The 20168-nt window shown below is 36.7% G+C and overlaps 2 protein-coding genes across 2 annotated transcripts in view; one reads left to right on the forward strand and one right to left on the reverse strand.

Annotated features, from left to right (window-relative positions):
- Positions 1-1575: 1575 nt before the first annotated feature.
- On the reverse strand, positions 1576-18812 carry LOC125240224. The gene is made up of 5 exons (XM_048148047.1): positions 18720-18812; positions 15601-15872; positions 13892-14019; positions 5995-6082; positions 1576-3823 (listed from the first exon to the last, which is right to left on the reverse strand). Exons 2-5 carry the CDS (start codon positions 15809-15811, stop codon positions 2706-2708), a joined length of 1545 nt encoding a protein of 514 aa, XP_048004004.1. The 5' UTR covers positions 15812-15872; positions 18720-18812; the 3' UTR covers positions 1576-2705.
- The window catches only part of LOC125240225, a 66188-nt gene continuing 64459 nt past the window's right edge, over positions 18440-20168 (forward strand). The window contains exon 1 of the mRNA XM_048148049.1: positions 18440-19101. Within this exon, the coding sequence (XP_048004006.1) occupies positions 18903-19101 (199 nt within the window). The 5' untranslated portion in view covers positions 18440-18902. The remainder of the gene's footprint in view (positions 19102-20168) is intronic.

Consider the following 20168-nt stretch of genomic DNA (forward strand, 5'->3'; position numbering starts at 1 on the left):
CATTTATATTTATTTAAATAGCAAAGAGTCTGTGTCTCTTTGTTTGTCCGTCTTTCACGCCAAAACGGAGCGACGAATTGACGTGATATTTTTAAGTGGAGATAGTTGAAGGGATAGAGAGTGACATAGGCTACTTTTTGTCTCTTTCTAATCCCCCTCTTCCCTAAAATGGGGGGTGGAAGTTTGTCCGCAATTTTCGAATTTAACGCGAGCGAAGCCGCGGGCAAAAGCTACTACTTTGTATAGTGACTTTTGAGGTCATAATGAACAATTTTTATTAACCCCCGACGCAAAAACGACGGGGTGTTATAAGTTTGACGTGTCTGTCTGTTTGTCTGTCTGTGTGTGTGTGTCTGTCTGTGGCATCGTAGCTCCCGAACGGATGAACCGATTTTGATTTAGTTTTTTTTATTTGAATGCTCTGTTAGTCGGGAGTGTTCTTAGCCATGTTTCATGAAAATCGGTCCACTATGTTGCGGTCGGGGGTTTTTTCAAAATTTTAATTTTGTGGTTAGGTTAGTTATGGAACCAATGCTGAGATTATAGCTGAGCTGAGCTATAGTCGAAATGTCAAATTTTTGTTTGCGATTTCAGTATTTAATTAGTCCCATAATCATTCTTCTTCTTTTTTTTCATTATGACTTCAAAACTCACTGTGCTAAGTTTGAAAGGTCCTTTTTATTTCACTGTGTATTTTCTGCAGTGTCTACAATTGTGAATGTGTTTAGTAAAACGTTCCACTTTTCCGGGGCAAGATTTACTTGTATCTTTATATGAATAAACTGACAAAGCAGCTTTATAGCAATCGACAAAGTGGGACGTTTCCCCGTGCCCACTCACAATTTTTTTCGATTCAAGAATAAATTTAAAATAATCAAATGATATCAGAAAACTTTGATATCCACATTTTGCAGTGAATGGCAAATGAACCACAATCCTGAGATCAGTTATTTGATGACAATGACATGATTTTTATGATTCCAATACTTTTCTTAACGTAACTTACATTTAATATATTCACAAAATTACGTTTTAACAGTATACGTAACATATTACAAACTGTTGATAAATTTATCCAAATTTGGTAATTTTCGCGAAAAAAAGATTCAAAAACTTTTTTTTCCGAAATAGGTACATTTAATGTTTTTCCTACTCCGAATCACGTGCCCTTTCTATCCTACTATGTGAAGAAAAGCGTCACAAATTGAATTTTTCCACTTCGTTGCCATTTTTCAAACAATTTGTGCAGCGGTTACAAGTATGCAAAATAATAGGTAATTTTGGGACCATTTTTTTGTCTCTTGTTTTTTTGTACTAGATCGCAAGGGCTCGTGATTCTGAGTAGAAATAGTACATTGTGTAACAAGGAGAGGAAGTTGAATATTACTAACGAGAGTAAGTTAAATAGCGACGGCTTGCCGGAGCGATTTAAAGACTCGAGTTAGTAATATTCATACTCCCCGAGTGACACACAATATTTTTCATCACACTTGCAATGTAAAAAATATGTAAATAGATGTAAAAAAGTTAAGTATGGTACAAGAAATTTCATTATTCCCTTGGGAGAACGATTTTTCTATAACTCGCGCTCCGCCTGCGTGCAATAGCACATTTAAAGTGCGGGTGTGATGAAATACATAAAATTTACCTATTGAAAAAACATAAAATTTACCTATCTTCGAAAAAAAAATTTTTGGTGATTTCTCTCGCGAAAATACCATTTTATGAACATGATTTATACTATAACTCAAATATAAGTTTTTTAATATGTGGACAAGTATTTTATCTATTTTTGAGTTATTTCGTAAGTATTATATCTTACTGAACTACATATGATGAAAGTTGTAAACATGTGTACGGTAAAATATATTCCATCAACTTTTTTAATGAAAATGAATGAAAATTACTCTTAATTCTAAATATAAGTAGTTTACCCAAGACTACAGACTAATCTACTTATAGACAAAATATACATAACCTTTTAGCAGTCTATGAGGCGGGAATATGTTTTTACAAGATAGTTTTCTTCATCGTAACCAGTTTTTACCAGTGAGATTGTAAATTTATCATTAAAATGATAATCAAGATAAAACTAAACTTGGAAGTTACTAATAGGGATGACGACTACATAAAAAAATTGGCATTCTGTTTAGTCCGTCAGTTAGATCGTCCAAAAATATTGAACACATATTTTTCGCTTTTTCTAATTAATGAAAAAAATACAAAGATATAGAGGAGCATCAAAGTTCCGGAGTGGGGGCTTGTGACGTCACTTCTAAGTAAAAATTGTACCTAGGCGTGACGTCACGCGAAACTTCAACGCACTGCACCGTCTTCATTTTTCGTCTACGAGGAAAAAAAGTGTCTAAAATTCTTTGATAATCTAACTGACGGACTAATTAGTTTTTTTAGTCGTCTCCCCTATTACAGAAATAAAAATATCGATGAAAAGCTTTTCAATCAAAGATATCTTAAATATTTTGACATTTCTTGCAGTTTGTAGGTAATTGTTGCGAAGTGACCAAAGTTTAAAACTAAATTTTAGTAATACATATCAAAATTCATAGAAATCAGAGATCCTATTGTTTCATTGACGAACAGTTTTCATAAAAACTGTGACTCAAAATGTACTGTTTTGACAAAATGTTCTGTATCGTTAAAACCTCTATTCAAGGCATATCTTGTAAAAAAAATTACTTTAATACCTAATTTTCTAACTCTATCCTAATTAACTCTGGCTCTACATCTCTATCACATTCAGGGTTAGCCTGATCTACTTTATCATCAAATATTTTATCTTTACTGTTATTTTCATTTATTGCATCATTTGGTTTTGCATCTATAAAATCATTTACTGCATTATCTGTACTTACGTGATTTTCATCAACTACTTTGCTAGTTGCATTGACGTGATTTTCATCCACTATGGTTTCTTTAATTTCATCTGCTCTTCTTATATCTTCAATCATGTCGATTTCATTTGAATTTTCATGTTTATGAACCATTACTTCATTTTGCTCTTCAACCGTCTCATCTTTTGACTCTATTCTGTCATTATTTGTTGTTTCTACCTGATATTCATGATTTAGAGTTTCCTGATTTGTTTCATTACTCTCTACACCTTGATTACTGGAAGCCTCTTCTATTTTATCTATGACTTCATCATTCATACTTTTAACATCACTTTGGTTTTCTGTATCTATATCATCTTTCATTGTATCATCTTCTTTAACATCTACTGGACTTACACACGCAGTAACATTGACTTTAAGACCATCCTGTATATCGTCTTCTATGTTATCTTGGTTAGTTTCTTTACTTGTATCTATACACATATGTTCCTCATCTGTATCTTCACACTCTTTTGCAGTTTCTCTCTCATTTTCATAATCAGAATCGTCTTTTTCCTCAGTTTCTCTAGCTTGACTTAACATAGACGATAATGTTCTTATATACGCCTCCATATTAGACGCTAACGCTGCCATGATCTGATTCTCAACTGTCAGTATATTTGACATATTTGTTTCCGGTTCAAGTCTCATACTAGATTTTAGTAAATTGGCTAAAATTGGATTAGCTCTTAGAGTTTCTTCTCTATCTTGTATATTGGTGCTGTAATTTTCCTTCTCTATTTGTGTAGAGTTCTTATGGGTCCTTTTATGTAGGATAAATACATCGGGGTCTTTGAAACATTTGGAGCATTCATGGCATTTGTAGGTGATGTCTTTCTGTTCTGAATCTCTTCGGAGTAATAGTTCTATCTCGGTGAGAGAACTGCTAGAGGGGCTAGGGTTCGTTGATTCAGGGATTTGAGGAGGTTGATCTGTAAAACGAAAATAATGTGTTATTAAATATTGATTGAACTTTTGAACAGCTTAGAATTTTTTATCGATTATTAATCATAGTCTGAATTGGCACGAAGATTTAATAGAGATTCGAGGAGTGTCTTTTCAAAAGGATTTATCAGTCAACTAGCATTTACCCGCGGCTTCGCCCGCGTACTAATAATCTCTTCTTGTTTTCCCATACAAACTGTAGACAGTTCGGGCCGCGGGTGATGAAAATTATGTACACGTAAGGTTCTATAAGTATACCGTTTATTCAAGTCACACGGTTATGCACATTTCACAATATATATTTACAATATGGAATAATTAATACACGAAAACTAAATAAAAACCAACAAAAAACACTGCGTAGCAGTATATCGCTAGAGAAGAATTTTGACAACTACAAAACAAAAGAAAAACTATAATCGGCCGCCGCGCACACGGCCAGAGCGCGCGCTGCCGACGAACCTCCCTGGTGCTTGGCAGACCAAGGAGGCCGACGCTGAGCCTGTCGCTTACACAAACATTGGACCCCCATTTCACCCCCTTAGGAAGTTTATTTATTTATTTATTTATTTACAAAACATGTTAACAGCATAACAGTCGAAACTAAATCACTGCTAACTACATAGAATAAAACATACAACACAGCAACAGTAAATAACAACAAAAGATATCTAAACACAATTTATCTTACCTACATTTTAACTGTAGTAGGCCTTGCATCAATCCTCTCACAAAACCTCAGACACTCATCACGCACAACAACCTGTCTGCTTGCAAATAAGTCGCACTGAGGGGCTGATGCGAGGAACGCATTCAGGAGGACCAAGGAACGCACCAGAGGGGAATTCCTGCGCGCTACAGTACGTGAAGCCGGGACTGCCAGCAGGCAACGGTCCCGAGGTCTGAAATCAATTCTGGTCTTTGAGGGGACGTACAGACGCACCATTTGCTCCACCAGTTCGGGGCAGTCCGACTCCCCACGCAGGACGCTACAGGCAGTAGTGAGAAGTGCATGATTACGTCTTACCTCCAGAGAGAGAAAACCCAGCACACCCAGCAAGAATTTGGTGGGATATAAAAACGGGTAGTACCCATACATTTTTTTATAAAGGGATCGTAAGAACACTTTTTGCACTCTCTCTAGAAGTTAATTTTGAAAATAAATTTCTTAGTGCTCCTCTACACTTTATAAGGAACCTACGTGCCAAATTTGGAATCTCTAGGACCAGCGGTTTCGGCTGTGAATTGATATTTCAGTCAGTCAGTTTCTTCTTTTATATATTTAGACAAGGGTTATTTCTCTAGGAAATAATAAATAAAAATACCCTGTGTTGACTTGTAGAAATAAGTCCTTAAATTTTCGTGCAAATTCAGATCATGATTATGTTCGATAAAAAAATCTATTTTGTCTTATTCATCGAACTTCAGAAAATAGAGCTGGCTATTTAAGATTATGTTGTGGGTATAAAGACTATAACATGCAAATATGCTCACTATTGCTCACATAGAATATATCCACGATTCAGGAACAAATATCTGTGCTGATTAGATTTATACACGGCCTTATTGGGATTCGAACCCACGGCCATCGCCTTGGCAGACAAGGTCACTACCCGCTAGCCGTCGTCTACACATAACTAAAATGTATGTTGCTAAGCAGAGTGATGGCAGATGGACTAAAATGTTAACGGTATGGTCGCCGATCACAGATGTAAGAAGGGCTTCACATCCTTTGGGTTGGATGGACATACGGGAAATTGCGGGTCACAACTGGATAAGACTAGCTTAGGACAGGGACAAGTGGCGTACTAGAAGAGAGGCCTGTGCTCAGCAGTGGGCGATAAGGGGCTGATATGATAAATAAATAAATATTATAGGACATTGTTACACAGATTGACTAAGTCCCACGGTAAGATCAAGAAGGCTTGTGTTGCAGGTACTCAGACAACGATATATATAATATATAAATACTTATATACATAGAAAACATCCATGACTCAGGAACAAATATCTGTGCTCATCACACAAATAAATGCCCTTACCGGGATTCGAACCCGGGACCGCGGCGTAGCAGGCAGGGTCATTACCGACTGCGCCAGACCGGTCGTCATGATGATGACTACTTAAGTATACAAGGAGGAGGAAAGTTGTTCCTTACCGGTTGCAGCGAGGGAATCTGACGCACCAGCAGCTTGCATGGCAAGCATTGTCTGCATGTATATAGCTTGCGCCATTTGCTGTTGCACCTGGAAACAATAATAGTTATTTGTTATACAAGGGGCCAAAGTTGTATTTTAAAGCCGAGTGTGGAATTGAAAAACGAGCAAGTGAAAGGATTCTGAACTTGCAAGTTTTTTAACACACGAGAAGTAAAATACATTTGCACCCGAGTGTAACACAAAACTTTTCCCCTCACTATAGTGAGGAGGTACTATTGTAAATTCTTGACGTAAGTTTTGTTGGTGTCTGACTTATGAGTATTTATGGGTATTTATACTAGTATTCTAATGAATTAAGTAGGTGGATAGCTATCGAAGCCTTAAGTTACGTAATTATAAGTATACTTAATCAACAACCTGTATGTACTTTAGCCGTTGGAGCATTTGTGTGTATTGCACATTTTGATTCTTTATATAACATTTAGGTAATTTAATTCTTACAAAATGTAATTTAATGGATGACTGTTATTGGCCTTCTTATACGTAAGCAGTAGTATGTCTTAGTTATATTTGGGTGATTCTAAGTTAAGAGGTAATACGTTGTATGGGGTGACGGCGCGAACTTTTTTGTTGTTTTTTACCTATTTGTTTATTTGTATTAGTTAAAACTGCCAATTTGAAGTGTTTACAAAGAGGACCAGTCAATTTATTTGTTTTATCGTGTTTTATCAGCGACCAGGGGAAATACTCAGTCCAGGGGAGATACTGTTGCACAGGGGAGGATACTTTGTGACCAGGGAAGAGACAGTTGTATGAAAAATTTAGTTTTATTTTTTAAGAATTAACTCTATTTATTGTTTTTATTATAATTATTGATTATTTATACTCAGACTTTACATTTCATAACATTCTTACAGCAAAAAAAGTGATAATTCCTTAATGAGTTGTCTTATTTTTCACTTCTCCATATTATCCATTAAAACAAAAATAATTTTAATGTACAATCAATAGGCAACAAGTAAACAAAAACCTATCCTTTTAATATCAGTATTAAACCTTTTTATTAAACAGCTTCACGAAAATTTCATATGAAGTTGAATGTGAATGTGTCCTCTTTTTTTCTTAATAGTTGCGTTTTTCTGGAAAGAAAACCTTCTATCGTAAAGCTAAAATAAAAATAGGTACAACGCTAAACAAAGGTTAAGAGAAAACGGAAATAAAAATAATCAAATCTAGTACAAAAGTATCTCCCCTGGCTTTTTTGATACGCCAGGGGAGATACATTTTCGATGAAAATCAAAAATAGCTGTAAAAGTGTTTCTCGTACGCAATTCATAAATAAACGTAACAATATATTCAACATTTACAGTGGATATTGTTATATATATTAGTATTTAAACAAATGATTGTGAAATAAAAGTGACCAGAGGAAAGACTGCATTCACTCAACATTTCTGTACCCAGCGAGTGCCGTGGCCGAAATAATCAACAAAACGGATGCATAGTTGCCTTACGCGCCTCTTGACGGTAACTTCACATAACACCCTGTGTATTAGAGGACAGAACCTCCACAGATTAACAAATTAAACCGACTTTTGAACGAAAACTAAAAAGCCAGGGGACGAGACACGAAACACGTAGGACAAAGTTTGGAGTTCATAATTGTTGTTAAATACAGTAATATAAGAAATTCCACTCATAAAATACTGTTCCTTAGTTATTTATGTTTGTAAAATTAAGGCTATTAAAATAATAAGTGAATTTTAACAAAGTCATAATTACTTGTTGACAAATAAATTCGGTTGGGGGACAGGCCAGGGGAGAGACATTTTTCCTACATTAGAGCTGATTGTGACTAATTTACATGAATTTCTGTAATAATTTTGAGTGCCCAGGTAGAAAACATTTAGTTTTATAAAATAAATATGTTATTATGAAGTATTATCTTGAAAAAATATATATTTTTTTGTCAGTGCCGTCGAAAGTACCTCTTAAGAGGGCATTCAACGAAAACGTCGTAATAATGTAAAATTGATAGTTTTAGTCGGCAAAATGCTACACTTTCCGTCATCTAAAAGACTTATTAAGTTCAGGATTCGATTAGGACATCTTCTTAACTTACATGTTGTGAGACTGGATTTTTAAAAACTAACTCACTTAATTAATTATGATTTTTTTTCTAGTGCATGTTTAGGAAAACCCGCGAAAAGTGCTGACTTAGTCCGTCTAATTTGTAAAATTTGGATAGTTTTGAATGCTTCAAGTGGTAAATTTGTATTATGTATATCCTGTACTACAATCTTCTGAGACTACTTTTTTGTTATAAGGCTTTAGAATAGAGTAAATGAGGATATGATGAATCCAATTTGTTTCAGAAATCACCTCAGAATAAGTGTCAATTTCTTCGTAAACTTACGTGTTTTTGAAGTAGTTTTAATATAAAAATAATCTGCAACGCTTACTCAAACAGATTTTATGCAAAAGTTTTCTATTAATTGCAATTTAATATTTTTGACGATTTTTTAAAAATGCCTCCTTATTACCGGTTACGCGCGCTTGCGATGTCAGTACCGCGGCAGAGCTTGTAGAGGCAGGACGTATGTTAGTCCGCTCCGCACGCGGCTCGACGATCGCGAAGTTATTTTGTCATTGTGTGCGGCACCCGCCGTGTCCAAAACCGCACTTGTGTGCGTGTTTGGCTGTACTGTTGCATATATACTGCGACCGAAAACTTTGATCCTTGGGTTGACGACTTTGGTAACTAACTAATTAACTTGACTAATATTTTTAGTAAGTATTATTTATTATTGAATATCATTTTAGGTTACTGACTCGTCTCAACAAAATCTTTGACAATAGATGGTACTCAGGATCTGATGATGAAGTCAGATGGTAGTCATGAGTTCTCATCAACCAGGTCTTGAAACCATTTCGTGTTTGGGCTCGTTTGATTCGCCTCAACAAGATCTTTGACAAGAGGTGATGGTACCCAGGATCTGATGATGAAGCCGGAAGGTAGTCATGAGTTCTCATCAACCAGGTCTTGAAACAATTTCGTGTTTGGGCTCGTTTATTTGCCTCAACAAGATCTTTGACAAGAGGTGATGGTACCCAGGATCTGATGATGAAGCCGGAAGGTAGTCATGAGTTCTCATCAACCAGGTCTTGAAACCATTTCGTGTTTGGGCTCGTTTGGTTCGTCTCAACAAGATCTTTGACAAGAGATGGTACCCAGGATCTGATGATGAAGCTGGAAGGTAGTCAAGAGAATTCATCAACCAGTTCTTGAAACCACTCCGTGTTTGGGCTCGTTTGGTTCGTCTCAACAAGATCTTTGACAAGAGATGGTACCCAGGATCTGATGGTGAAGCCGGAAGGTAGTCAAGAGTATTCAACAACCAGGTCTTGAAACTCTTCTGTGTTTGGGCTCGTTTGATTCGTCTCAACAAGATCTTTGACAAGAGATGGTACCCAGGATCTGATGATGAAGCTGGAAGGTAGCCAAGAGTATTCCACGACCAGGTCTTGAAACCACTTTGTGTTTGGGGTCGTTTGATTCGTCTCAACAAGATCTTTGACAAGAGATGGTAATCACTCTTTTATACTCTGGCGCAGCCACTGTCTCAGTGTGTCAACAGTCAACTAAAGCAGGTAGGCGTAGCGTAGAGTTGTATTTCCTTACAAAAAACTAATACATAGATGTGGACCTTCCTGTGCTCCATGCAATTAAAACAACAATATCTGGGCAACCGAGCTTCGCTCGGTTCTGTTTCGTATCCTTGACCTGTGTCGCCATCTAGTTCAAAAATGAATAGTACCTACATCGAGCGAAAGAATTCTCAGCCTTAACAATACAACTACTCCACACGAGATGGCGCGCATTTCGCCACAAAAACTCAAATAGTGTATTTTCTATTCGTTTTAGCCTTGACCTGTGTCGCCATCTAGTGTTTGCAATAAATAGTACTTACATCGACCGAAAGAATTCTGTCTTAACAGTACAACTACTGCACACGAGATGGCGCGCGAAGAAAAACGCATGAAAACTCGAAAATTTGCGTTTTCCGGGACCTAAGGATAAGTTAGACCGATTTTTCACCCCCAAAAACCCCCACATAACAAATTTCTGCGAAATCGTTAGAGCGGTTTCCGAGATCGTCAGTGTAAATAAATATATATATAAATAAATAAATAAATATACAAGAATTGCTCGTTTAAAAGTATAAGATATTATTTAACCGGCCGAGAGCGTGTCGGGCCACGCTCAGTGCCTACACTGAGCGTGGCCCGACACGCTCTCGGCCGGTTTTTAAAGCCGCGTTGGTAAATAGCCGCTCGGCTCTTCCGTAGTTTTCCGTAGTTCAAAACAGTTTTCCTAGAAAGTTTACAAAGTTCTACTTTTGTGATTTTTAAATATTTTTTAAATATATGGTTAAAAAGTTAGAGGGGGGGGGGGGACACACACTTTTTTTTCCTTTAGGAGCGATTATTCCCAAAAATATTAATATTATCAAAAAACGATTTCAGTAATTCATTTTTAAATACCTATCCAACAATAAATCATACGTTAGGGTTGAAATGAAAAAAAAATCACTCCCTACTTTAAGTGTAGGGGGGTACCCTAATAAAACATTTTTTCCACTTTTTATTTTTGCACTTTGTCGGCGTGACTGATATACATATTGGTACCAAATTTCAGCTCTCTAGTTCTAACGGTCACTGAGATTATCCGCGGACGGACGGACGGACGGAGGGACAGACAGACAGACATGGCGAAACTATAAGGGTTCCTAGTTGACTACGAAACCCTAAAAACACATTTTAAATATTAAAAAAAAACTACTTAAAATTAAAGAAAACCGATCTTAGTTCCATTATATATATGTACCTAGAAAACATCATCATCTTCCTTGCGTTATCACGGCATTTGCCACGGCTCATGGGAGCCTGCGGTCCACTTTGACAACTAATCCCAAGATTTGGCGTAGGCACTAGTTTTTACGAAAGCGACTGCCATCTGACCTTTCAACCCAAAGGGTAAACTAGACCTTATTGGAATAAGTCCGGTTTCCTCACGATGTTTTCCTTCACCGAAAAGAACCTAGAAAACATATCATATACAAAATGAAATAAAACTAAGAAAACGGATTATATTCATTATACGCGATATAATCTGATTCCATAAATTTATTTCATGAGTAACTATCGCGGTGACAGAAGACAATATTATATACACAATTTATTATATTATAAAAGTTTTTTAATTTATTTCTTCCAAGGCTACACACGTTTTAATAAAAAAACCGGCCAAGAGCGTGTCGGGCCACGCTCAGTGTAGGGTTCCGTAGTTTTTCGTATTTTTCTCAAAAACTACTGAACCTATCGAGTTCAAAACAATTTTCCTAGAAAGTCTTTATAAAGTTCTACTTTTGTGATTTTTTTCATATTTTTTAAACATATGGTTCAAAAGTTAGAGGGGGGGGACGCACTTTTTTTTCCTTTAGGAGCGATTATTTCCGAAAATATTAATATTATTAAAAAACGATCTTAGTAAACCCTTATTCATTTTTAAATACCTATCCAACAATATATCACACGTTGGAGTTGGAATGAAAAAAAATATCAGCCCCCACTTTACATGTAGGGGGGGTACCATAATAAAACATTTTTTTCCACTTTTTATTTTTGCACTTTGTTGGCGTGATTGATATACATATTGCTACCAAATTTCAGCTTTCTAGTGCTAACGGTTACTGAGATTATCCGCGGACGGACGGACGGACGGACGGACGGACGGACAGACAGACATGGCGAAACTATAAGGGTTCCTAGTTGACTACGGAACCCTAAAAACTGTGATAAGTTTAATAATTAAACTAAAAGGTCAAGTATTTATGCACGAAATCATGTATGCAAATATGTAATATATATGGTGGTGTTTTTACGCAAGTATCAATAATGGTTAGTCCGCAACGCTACTGACGGCGTGGCGGTACCGACCATGAATGCTATCCCTTTCGCTCTAGCCGCACGTAAGGTTGGTTCGAAGAGGATCGCACGCTATGTCTGTACCGCAGGCTACAATCGTTATGCTTCTGGTTATAGTGTGCGTCTGCACACAGGCGCACGCCAGCGCCGCCGGCGTCGAAATGCGAGCAAGCAGATTTTTTGAAAGCGCTCTTAACTTAGAATCACCCATTTACGGCTCTGTTGTTATCCTGAATACCAATAAAATAAAATAAAAAATAGAAACTACAACTCAAAAAAATGCGTTTATCACTGCTTCCAGTAGTTCCACAGGTGGTAAATCATCTTAATTACTAGATTCACCTACTTTTATCAATTTTAAAGCACTTAATTTGACTTTATTCAAGGTCAAATTACTTTACCCACTAGTGGATAAAATGCGTTTTTACCCGCTGGTATTAAAGGACAAAACACGTGTTTCCGAGCTAGTGAGGGGAAAATGAATGTTATAGGACATACGCAGATTGACTTGAGTCCCACGGTAAGCTCAAGAAGGCTTGTGTTGTGGGTACTCAGACAACGCTTTACAAATACTTATTTATATAGAAAACATCCATGACTAATGAACAAATATCAGTGTTGATCACACAAATAAATGCCCATACCAGGATTCTAACCCAGGACCATGGTTTAGCAGGCAGTGTCATCACCCGTTATGACAGACCGGTTGTCAAAACACAAAAATGTTACAATTTCTTATCATCATCATGCATATTCGTCATACACACTTTTTAGTTGATGTGTGTGTAATTCCTCCTAGGGCTTTTTTTGAGTTTCTAAAATCACCCTCAATAGAAATTGCACACAGTGTATGCAAATAATTCAATGATATATCCATATTCTAGCCCAATTTTATTAAAACAAAGATTTAGCCATAATTTAATGAGATAGAAGTTTGACTATTTACCTCATCCGTAAAATTCATAGGAAATCGGGTATTTTTCACCCCCAGGCGGTACAAGGGGGATGAAACTTTGTGCAGGCCACCTCTTCAAAAGGCATCATTTGATTATAGTTTCGACCCAAAAACGCTGGGGGCAATTTTTCTTAGCTTATCCTGCTATGTTTTTTATCCTGCATAAACGTCTGCATAATATCGCTCACAGACCAACCCCTATAGACATCCATTACAAGACGACTCGCGGTCACCAGCCTTACTTGTATTTGCCATGATATAAGCGCGGGCGCTCGCCGTGCCCGATCAGTAGCGACCAAGTAACCGACCCGAAAGCAGCGCGTTTTTCGCAATAAAAAAATTGAAAAAGGGTATTTTGATGCCTTAAAGATGTGTCCACCTGTAGTGTGAAATGGTGTGAAAAGGTAACAACAATCTCAAATTTAAAAACAGACGGCATTACATTCCACAAATAAGTCATATTTATAATTTATTCAGAGCCGACTCAACTTACACTGGAAACTTACGCGACAGTAGAGGGACAGTCATACTTCTGTTCCTTTTCATCTGGCGCGACTGCCCGCCGTCCTTGAAACGACCAATCGCAGCGCGCTAAACACATTCCCCTCCCGCTCCTCGCGCCCCAAGCACTGGTGATTTGTACCGCGCACTAAATTTACAATATTGGTACTCTATAGGAGGTTCTCTGTGATATCGCTACATATTTTTAAATTAAACGAAAAATTCGCACCTGACGCAAATTTCACGCAAAATTCAAACTGCGCAGTTGGGAGCGTGGGTTCGAGTCCTGCCGGAGGTGTGAATTTTTCCATTTTTCCTTTAATTTAAAATTAATATGTTCTATGATCACTGACCCACTTTTGGTCTGATATGACACAAGATTGACCTTACTGTCTTGGGCACTGGTGACTTTTAGATATGAGATGCTTCTGTCCTGTCGTATTTGCTCTTACCATAGGATCTGTTAGGGCAGGTTGGCCTGGCACCCAGCAGCCTGGCGACTGTCTTGTGTAGGGCACCGGTGACTCTGACGGGAGGTTTTGTGATGGAATGGCGTCCTTCCGGAGGGTTCTCCATTGTCCTATAACCAAAAGAACATTAGTTATAGAGATGGTCCAAGTAACAATATTCAGATGGTTCAGAACATGGAAAGATCAATTTTAGACAAAAAGCTAAGAGATAGGGTGAAAATAAGTAACATAATAGCAAAAGCCAAGACCAAAGCCATATCAGCAGTGATTAAGCAACAGAAGTGAGGGCAGAGACAAGTGGACTCGAGAGCTTGTGAAATGGTACCCTAGGTACAGCACAAGAAAAAGCGGGATTCAAAAAGCGGGGATGAATGTGGCAAGAGATAGGAACCAGTGGAAGACTTTAGAAGAGGCCTTCGTCAAAGGATGAGTTGGAGTTGCCGATGTAAATAAATAACAAAATATGTACTAGAATTGAAACTTTGATAATAAAGGCTTTTTCTTTTTTGTTTTATTTTACAATATTCAGACTACAATCTATTCTGCTGTTATCGAACTGAATATTTGGTTGTGCCATATTTTTACCAGACTGCAGCAATGCAAAATGGGGGTTATGATTTTGACTTGTATGTATGTTTCAAGATGATATGAAGTTTAGAAGTTTTAAAATTTTTGTTATTTGTTGGGTTCATGTGTGTTGGCCGCGGAAGGCAGTGTGTGCGTGTTGCTCGAATGAGCAACCTGCCTCAGCCAAGGCTTTATGTGGACCTAGCCTTTTGCAAACACTTTTTGTCATCAGATGTTTGCCTCTGTGGTGGTTAAGGATTTCACCACCCCCTTTCTTCCCGTGGGTGTCGTAGAAGGCGACTGTGGGATATGGGTTAAATTGTGGCGTAGGCGAGATGCTGGCAACTCCAATGGTGTCACTGCAATGTCACAGTTTCGTTTTCTTTCAACCCCTTATTTGCCAAGAGTGGCACTGAAGCTTTAGTAGTTTCATGTGCTTGATTGATTCTAAGTGTGTAAGTAAATATGTTTTCTTCAAATACACAGATTATTGGTTGCATCCTTATACTATTAGCCTTATAGGCAAATAACAACATTTTGATCCCTATCCACCAGCAACGCAATGTCATTTCTAAACTTAGAAGTTTTACATATAAAATGATACACCAAAGGAATATAACCATAGGTAATTCTGAACCTAACATCAAACTAATTCTCTACATCAGATGATACAATGTAACATAACATGACTTATATTGAGCACAGTTAATCATTTGCTCCATTTATAGATGCAAACAACTTTTATAATTAACAGGTTTTACTAACAAGTAGGTATCTAGGTACCTACATGTAATTGGCTACATGCAGGTAATACATACCATACTGAATGTTGCTTAGGTACACTCAGAAGGCACTGTATACCGATAAAAGTAGTAATATAGTGTCTTTAGAAGGATAATGATCAATTTAAACTAGAGCATCTACATGAATTTTGAAGATGTATACATCTGTCTATGATAGGCTTATTTACTGTCCTGTTTGAATGTTTAGACAATGACAATTAACATAATATCCTAATTCAAAAGGCTAATTGCATATTTAGTTGCAAAACAAACTAATTATGGGACTCCGTGGTGATTAGACATGATAATATGAGAGAATGACGTTCGTTTTTCTCAACTTACCCTTATTTTTTCCCACGCTCGTTATAGTATAATCTTCCGGTTTAAAATGCAAACTGCACACTTTTGAGTACTTAGTGTAAGGCTTTCCTCTTTTTAGTATGCGGTTCCATAGCTTGGCGAGCTCCTCGTCTCTAGGAAATTGATGAAACGATACGTTCTTGGCTTTACCGGCCATCGAAGTGCAACGAGGCACTGTGCAGTAATATGGCATCTTGGCGCTAGCTGGAACCGCGCATCAACTCAGTAATTATCATAGCTATGTTATGCTTGCACTGTTGATTAGGTACAGGTGGAATACTTATAAAAACAAACAAAACTTCGCGCACAAACACCAAGCGCCGACATTATCAAAATAAAGAAAAAATGGCTAGTGTTGCCAGAATAAATAATTAGTCATTTGTAGAAAATATTGTCTATGGAATTAAAGCCTTCTTTCAAGCCCCCCTAATAAAAATTCGTGTAAAATGCATATACTCATCCTTGACTTCCTTATGACTTAGATAATGTATTGAAAAAGGATGGATATATGCTAGTTATTTCTCTTTTTGGTAGGTGGTCCCTGGTTTTGTGTTAGCTAGGGATGTTACTTTGTCGATTCAATTATCGATAAAATATGCACTTACGTTCTCACCTTAAAAATAATATAAACGTTATATATATAAAAGTAACGAAAACATACAATATTGATATAAACATTTCATTTAGATTATTATGTGGCTTTTTGGCTATGAAAGTCATATATTCATACATTCTTGCCTCCTTGGCTAACCGTACCTACTGATTGCAAATAAATGGTTTGTTTATGTACTTACCTACATATATTCTGTCAAACAAGTCTGTCAGTAAATAAGAACTAAGAAAACTATAGGTATCCTTTTCTCTAGCACCCTAAAGAAAAGGATGCATATAGTTTTCTTTGTTTTTATTTACTGACAGACTTGGTTGACAGAGTATAAACAGTCACTTCTCTTCTCTTACCAAGTCCTAATATTACATTATCATACCTATATCTCTGATCATAGGTCTGTATGCCTCCCTTTTTCTGTAACGTGAATAAAAAGGACGGCATGTTGTCTATAACTATATTTCTATGATAGTGTAATATCGGCCTAAATAGTTTGAAAAAAATAGAAGATGGGAGATACGAGTATAAAACAAATAAATACATTCTTCTCTTCTCCTTACGCAAAGACCTAAGTAATTTAATTCGTGTAGCATCCCTCTATTAATTTCTAGTCCACCACTCAAGAATCTACTTATACTTACCTCAATAATATTTTCTCTATCAAATAGAAAATAAAACAAAACGGCAGTGTAGGTACCAAAATTTATTATTTCAATAGTTTCACCTATTTTTAGTTTCTTTTTAATAATGTTTGAGAATTTCTGGAAAACTAAAAAATACTATAAGTTTAATTCACTAGAAATGTTACATTACCATTTACCCAGTCTGTGATACCTGATCATCATTAATCATTTTTATGTCCTTTTCAATGCAAGAATGTCAATAGAGTTAATGTCGGGACGTCGATAAAAATGACACATCACTAGTATAAAAACATAACCTAAAAACAGTTTGGAGAAACTTCAGAACAGAATTTAACATGGTAGTAGTTATTATATAAACTATGAAAAGATCGTATTTTATGCTTTGTTTAGATCCTACAAATAATAGTATCAATAACTGACCGAAATTCACTAATGATACACAGCAGGTTCTTGGTTTTTTTTTTTGTCCATGTACGTGAATTACAGTCCTTAATCACACAAGCCATAATCACACAAGGAACTAACACATCACAAATAAGAATTTAGCAGGATCATCAACTATCTATCAGGAATAAACACAATTAAATTAAAAATCGGCCAGACGACCGCCGAGATATTTGATCTAATATAATACGATTATGTACAATTGTCAAAGGTAGACACCTGGGGAGACATCTGGGGGCCTGCTCCATTTCAGCTTCTTGGCCTTCAGATGAAGAGTAAAGGAACCGCGAGCATCGCACCTTGAACTTCGTGTTTCCGGTCTTCTTCTTCGGAAATCTAAAAAATATATATATAGTTGAATTTGTAAAATAGCTAAATAACAAGAGAATCATAACAAAGAACAATAATCATTGATGGCGTTTTTAAGGTATGAATATTGATAGGTTATTATTGCAAGGTCGATAAAACACATCACATCACTATGCTAAAAAACATAACCTTTCCGAGTTTGAGAAAACTTCCAAAAAATATGCAAAAATCTATACAGAATTGAATAAGATTTGAATCGTATAAACTACTAATATGTACATTTATATTTCTGCCAGGTCGTATCAATAAATATTATCAAAAACTCAAGAAACTTACCGATGAAATGATATAACCTCTTGCGTGTTTTCTTTTCTTCCTGAATGTGATTTGCAACACTTGATCACACAAGCCATAGTCAAAAATGAAACTTGGAACTATCACAAATATACACTGAGCTATTTTTTCCACGATCTATCAGAAATCCTCACAAAATAAATAAATATCGTCAAGACGACCATTGAAGTCGCGCTAAAAACTCGAACCAATATAATACGACTATGTACAGTTGTCAAAGATGGAGACCGAGTGTGAAATGACAAACGTATATTTAATTTTGCCGTATAATAAATGGACCCCAGGTCCGTTTTGACATCAGCATTTAGGGACAACCTTCGAGAAAACGAAAGAAGTTGTGGAATATTGTCTCATTCGCTCATATAAAAAAGGTAATAGTGTGGTGTGAGTAAGATATATGTCACCGAGCTCTTATTTTAGCATGGCTTCCATGCTTTAGTTATACTTCCGTGCCTTCTTTCACGAGAATCGATTCGTTACGCGAATTAATGAGTCGATTACTACTTTATAAAATTAGAAATTAATTAGTTTTCATTCAATAAAAATCAAAGCAATATTTTATTCATTATAAGTAATTCATATTAATTTGAATATTAAAGGTAGAAATAATGTGTCCGAATGTAAATTTTCAAGTCACGTTTTTAATACTATTAATAGAGCAACATTAAAATTGTCTGTGGCTAACAGGAGCCATTTTTCTGAAAAAAGTGGTGATACATGTCAAATATTTCAACTAACTCAACTTTTCAAGGCTATAGTGTGATGATTTCGATTCCCACAAACGTGATAACGATTGCAACAAATAATCAGTTTTAGCGGCCCATTGTTCCCGTTAGTTTCCTGTTGGATGTGAGATACTTTGTCCGCGGGCGGCATTTCACATTGCTGCCGGAGTCGTCGGTAACAACAAAGACACACGGTCCGCGATGGGTTATTACTGCACGGTGCCTCAGTGCACCTCGCTGGCCGGGAAGACCAAGAACGTGAAATTCCACCGGTTCCCCCGCGATGAGTCCATGGCAGACAAATGGAACGTGATTTTGAAACGCGGGAAGCCTTACACGAAATACTCGAAAGTTTGCAGCCTGCACTTCACTCAGAATGACTACAACGTCACAAACATGGGTAAGTTTCGCCCGCCGGGTTTTCCCAGCCCTGGTTACCGCAGTTATTTCATTATACACTAGTTTTCTCTCCAATGAGTCATCATTCTGTCGCTTTTATTTGTTTTAATAATGCAATCGTTGGAATCGGCTTCCGTTTGGTCATTTGATTACGAGTTTTTTATGTTTATCTGTTTTTATTAGAATCTTGTTGGGTTATTCCAAACATTTACTGATTGTTATGCAATGGGATGACAATGGTTTGGCTATCTTATTTCGTTTGACCTTTAACTGTGTATATTATCAAAAAAATCCGCATATGTAAGGTCACTCCTTGAGATATTCATTTGTTTCGTGTTGATTCATCTCTGGTATTGTCACTATGTGATAAACAGTAGTATGCTAATAAGACATTCACAATTGCATTTTATGTTTCTAAACACTGAGACTAAAATGAAGTGTTGAATAAATAAATAAATAAATAAATATTGGGGACACCTTACACAGATCAACTTAGCCCCAAACTAAGCAAAGCTTGTACTATGGGTGCTAAGCGACGATATACATACTTAAATAGATAAATACATACTTACATACATAGAAAACACCCATGACTCAGGAACAAATATCCATGCTCATCACACAAATAAATGCCCTTACCGGGATTCGAACCCAGGACCGCGGCTTAGCAGGCAGGGTCACTACCGACTGAGCCAGACCGGCCGTCAAATGGATCTAAATTCCATTTTACGTTAGGGCAAGTGAACTAATAACAAATAAACATCTTGAAATAGGACATTTAGTTTTCAAAATAATGGCCCAAGATTTTTGGTCAGTCGGACAAAAATTTGCCTGTGTGGTGACGGGTTAAGAATTTCCCCACCCCCTTTCTTCCCGTGGGTGTCGTAGAAGGCGACTATGGGATATGGGTTAAATTGTGGCGTAGGCGAGAGGCTGGCAACCTGTCACTGCAATGCCACAGTTTTGTTTTCTTTCAACCCCTTATTTGCCAAGAGTGGCACTGAAACTTTAGTAGTTTCATGTGTTCTGCCTACCCCTATATGGGATACAGGCGTGATTGTATGTATG

Source organism: Leguminivora glycinivorella, chromosome 27 (assembly GCF_023078275.1).
Source record: "Leguminivora glycinivorella isolate SPB_JAAS2020 chromosome 27, LegGlyc_1.1, whole genome shotgun sequence".
Lineage (NCBI taxonomy): Eukaryota > Metazoa > Arthropoda > Insecta > Lepidoptera > Tortricidae > Leguminivora > Leguminivora glycinivorella.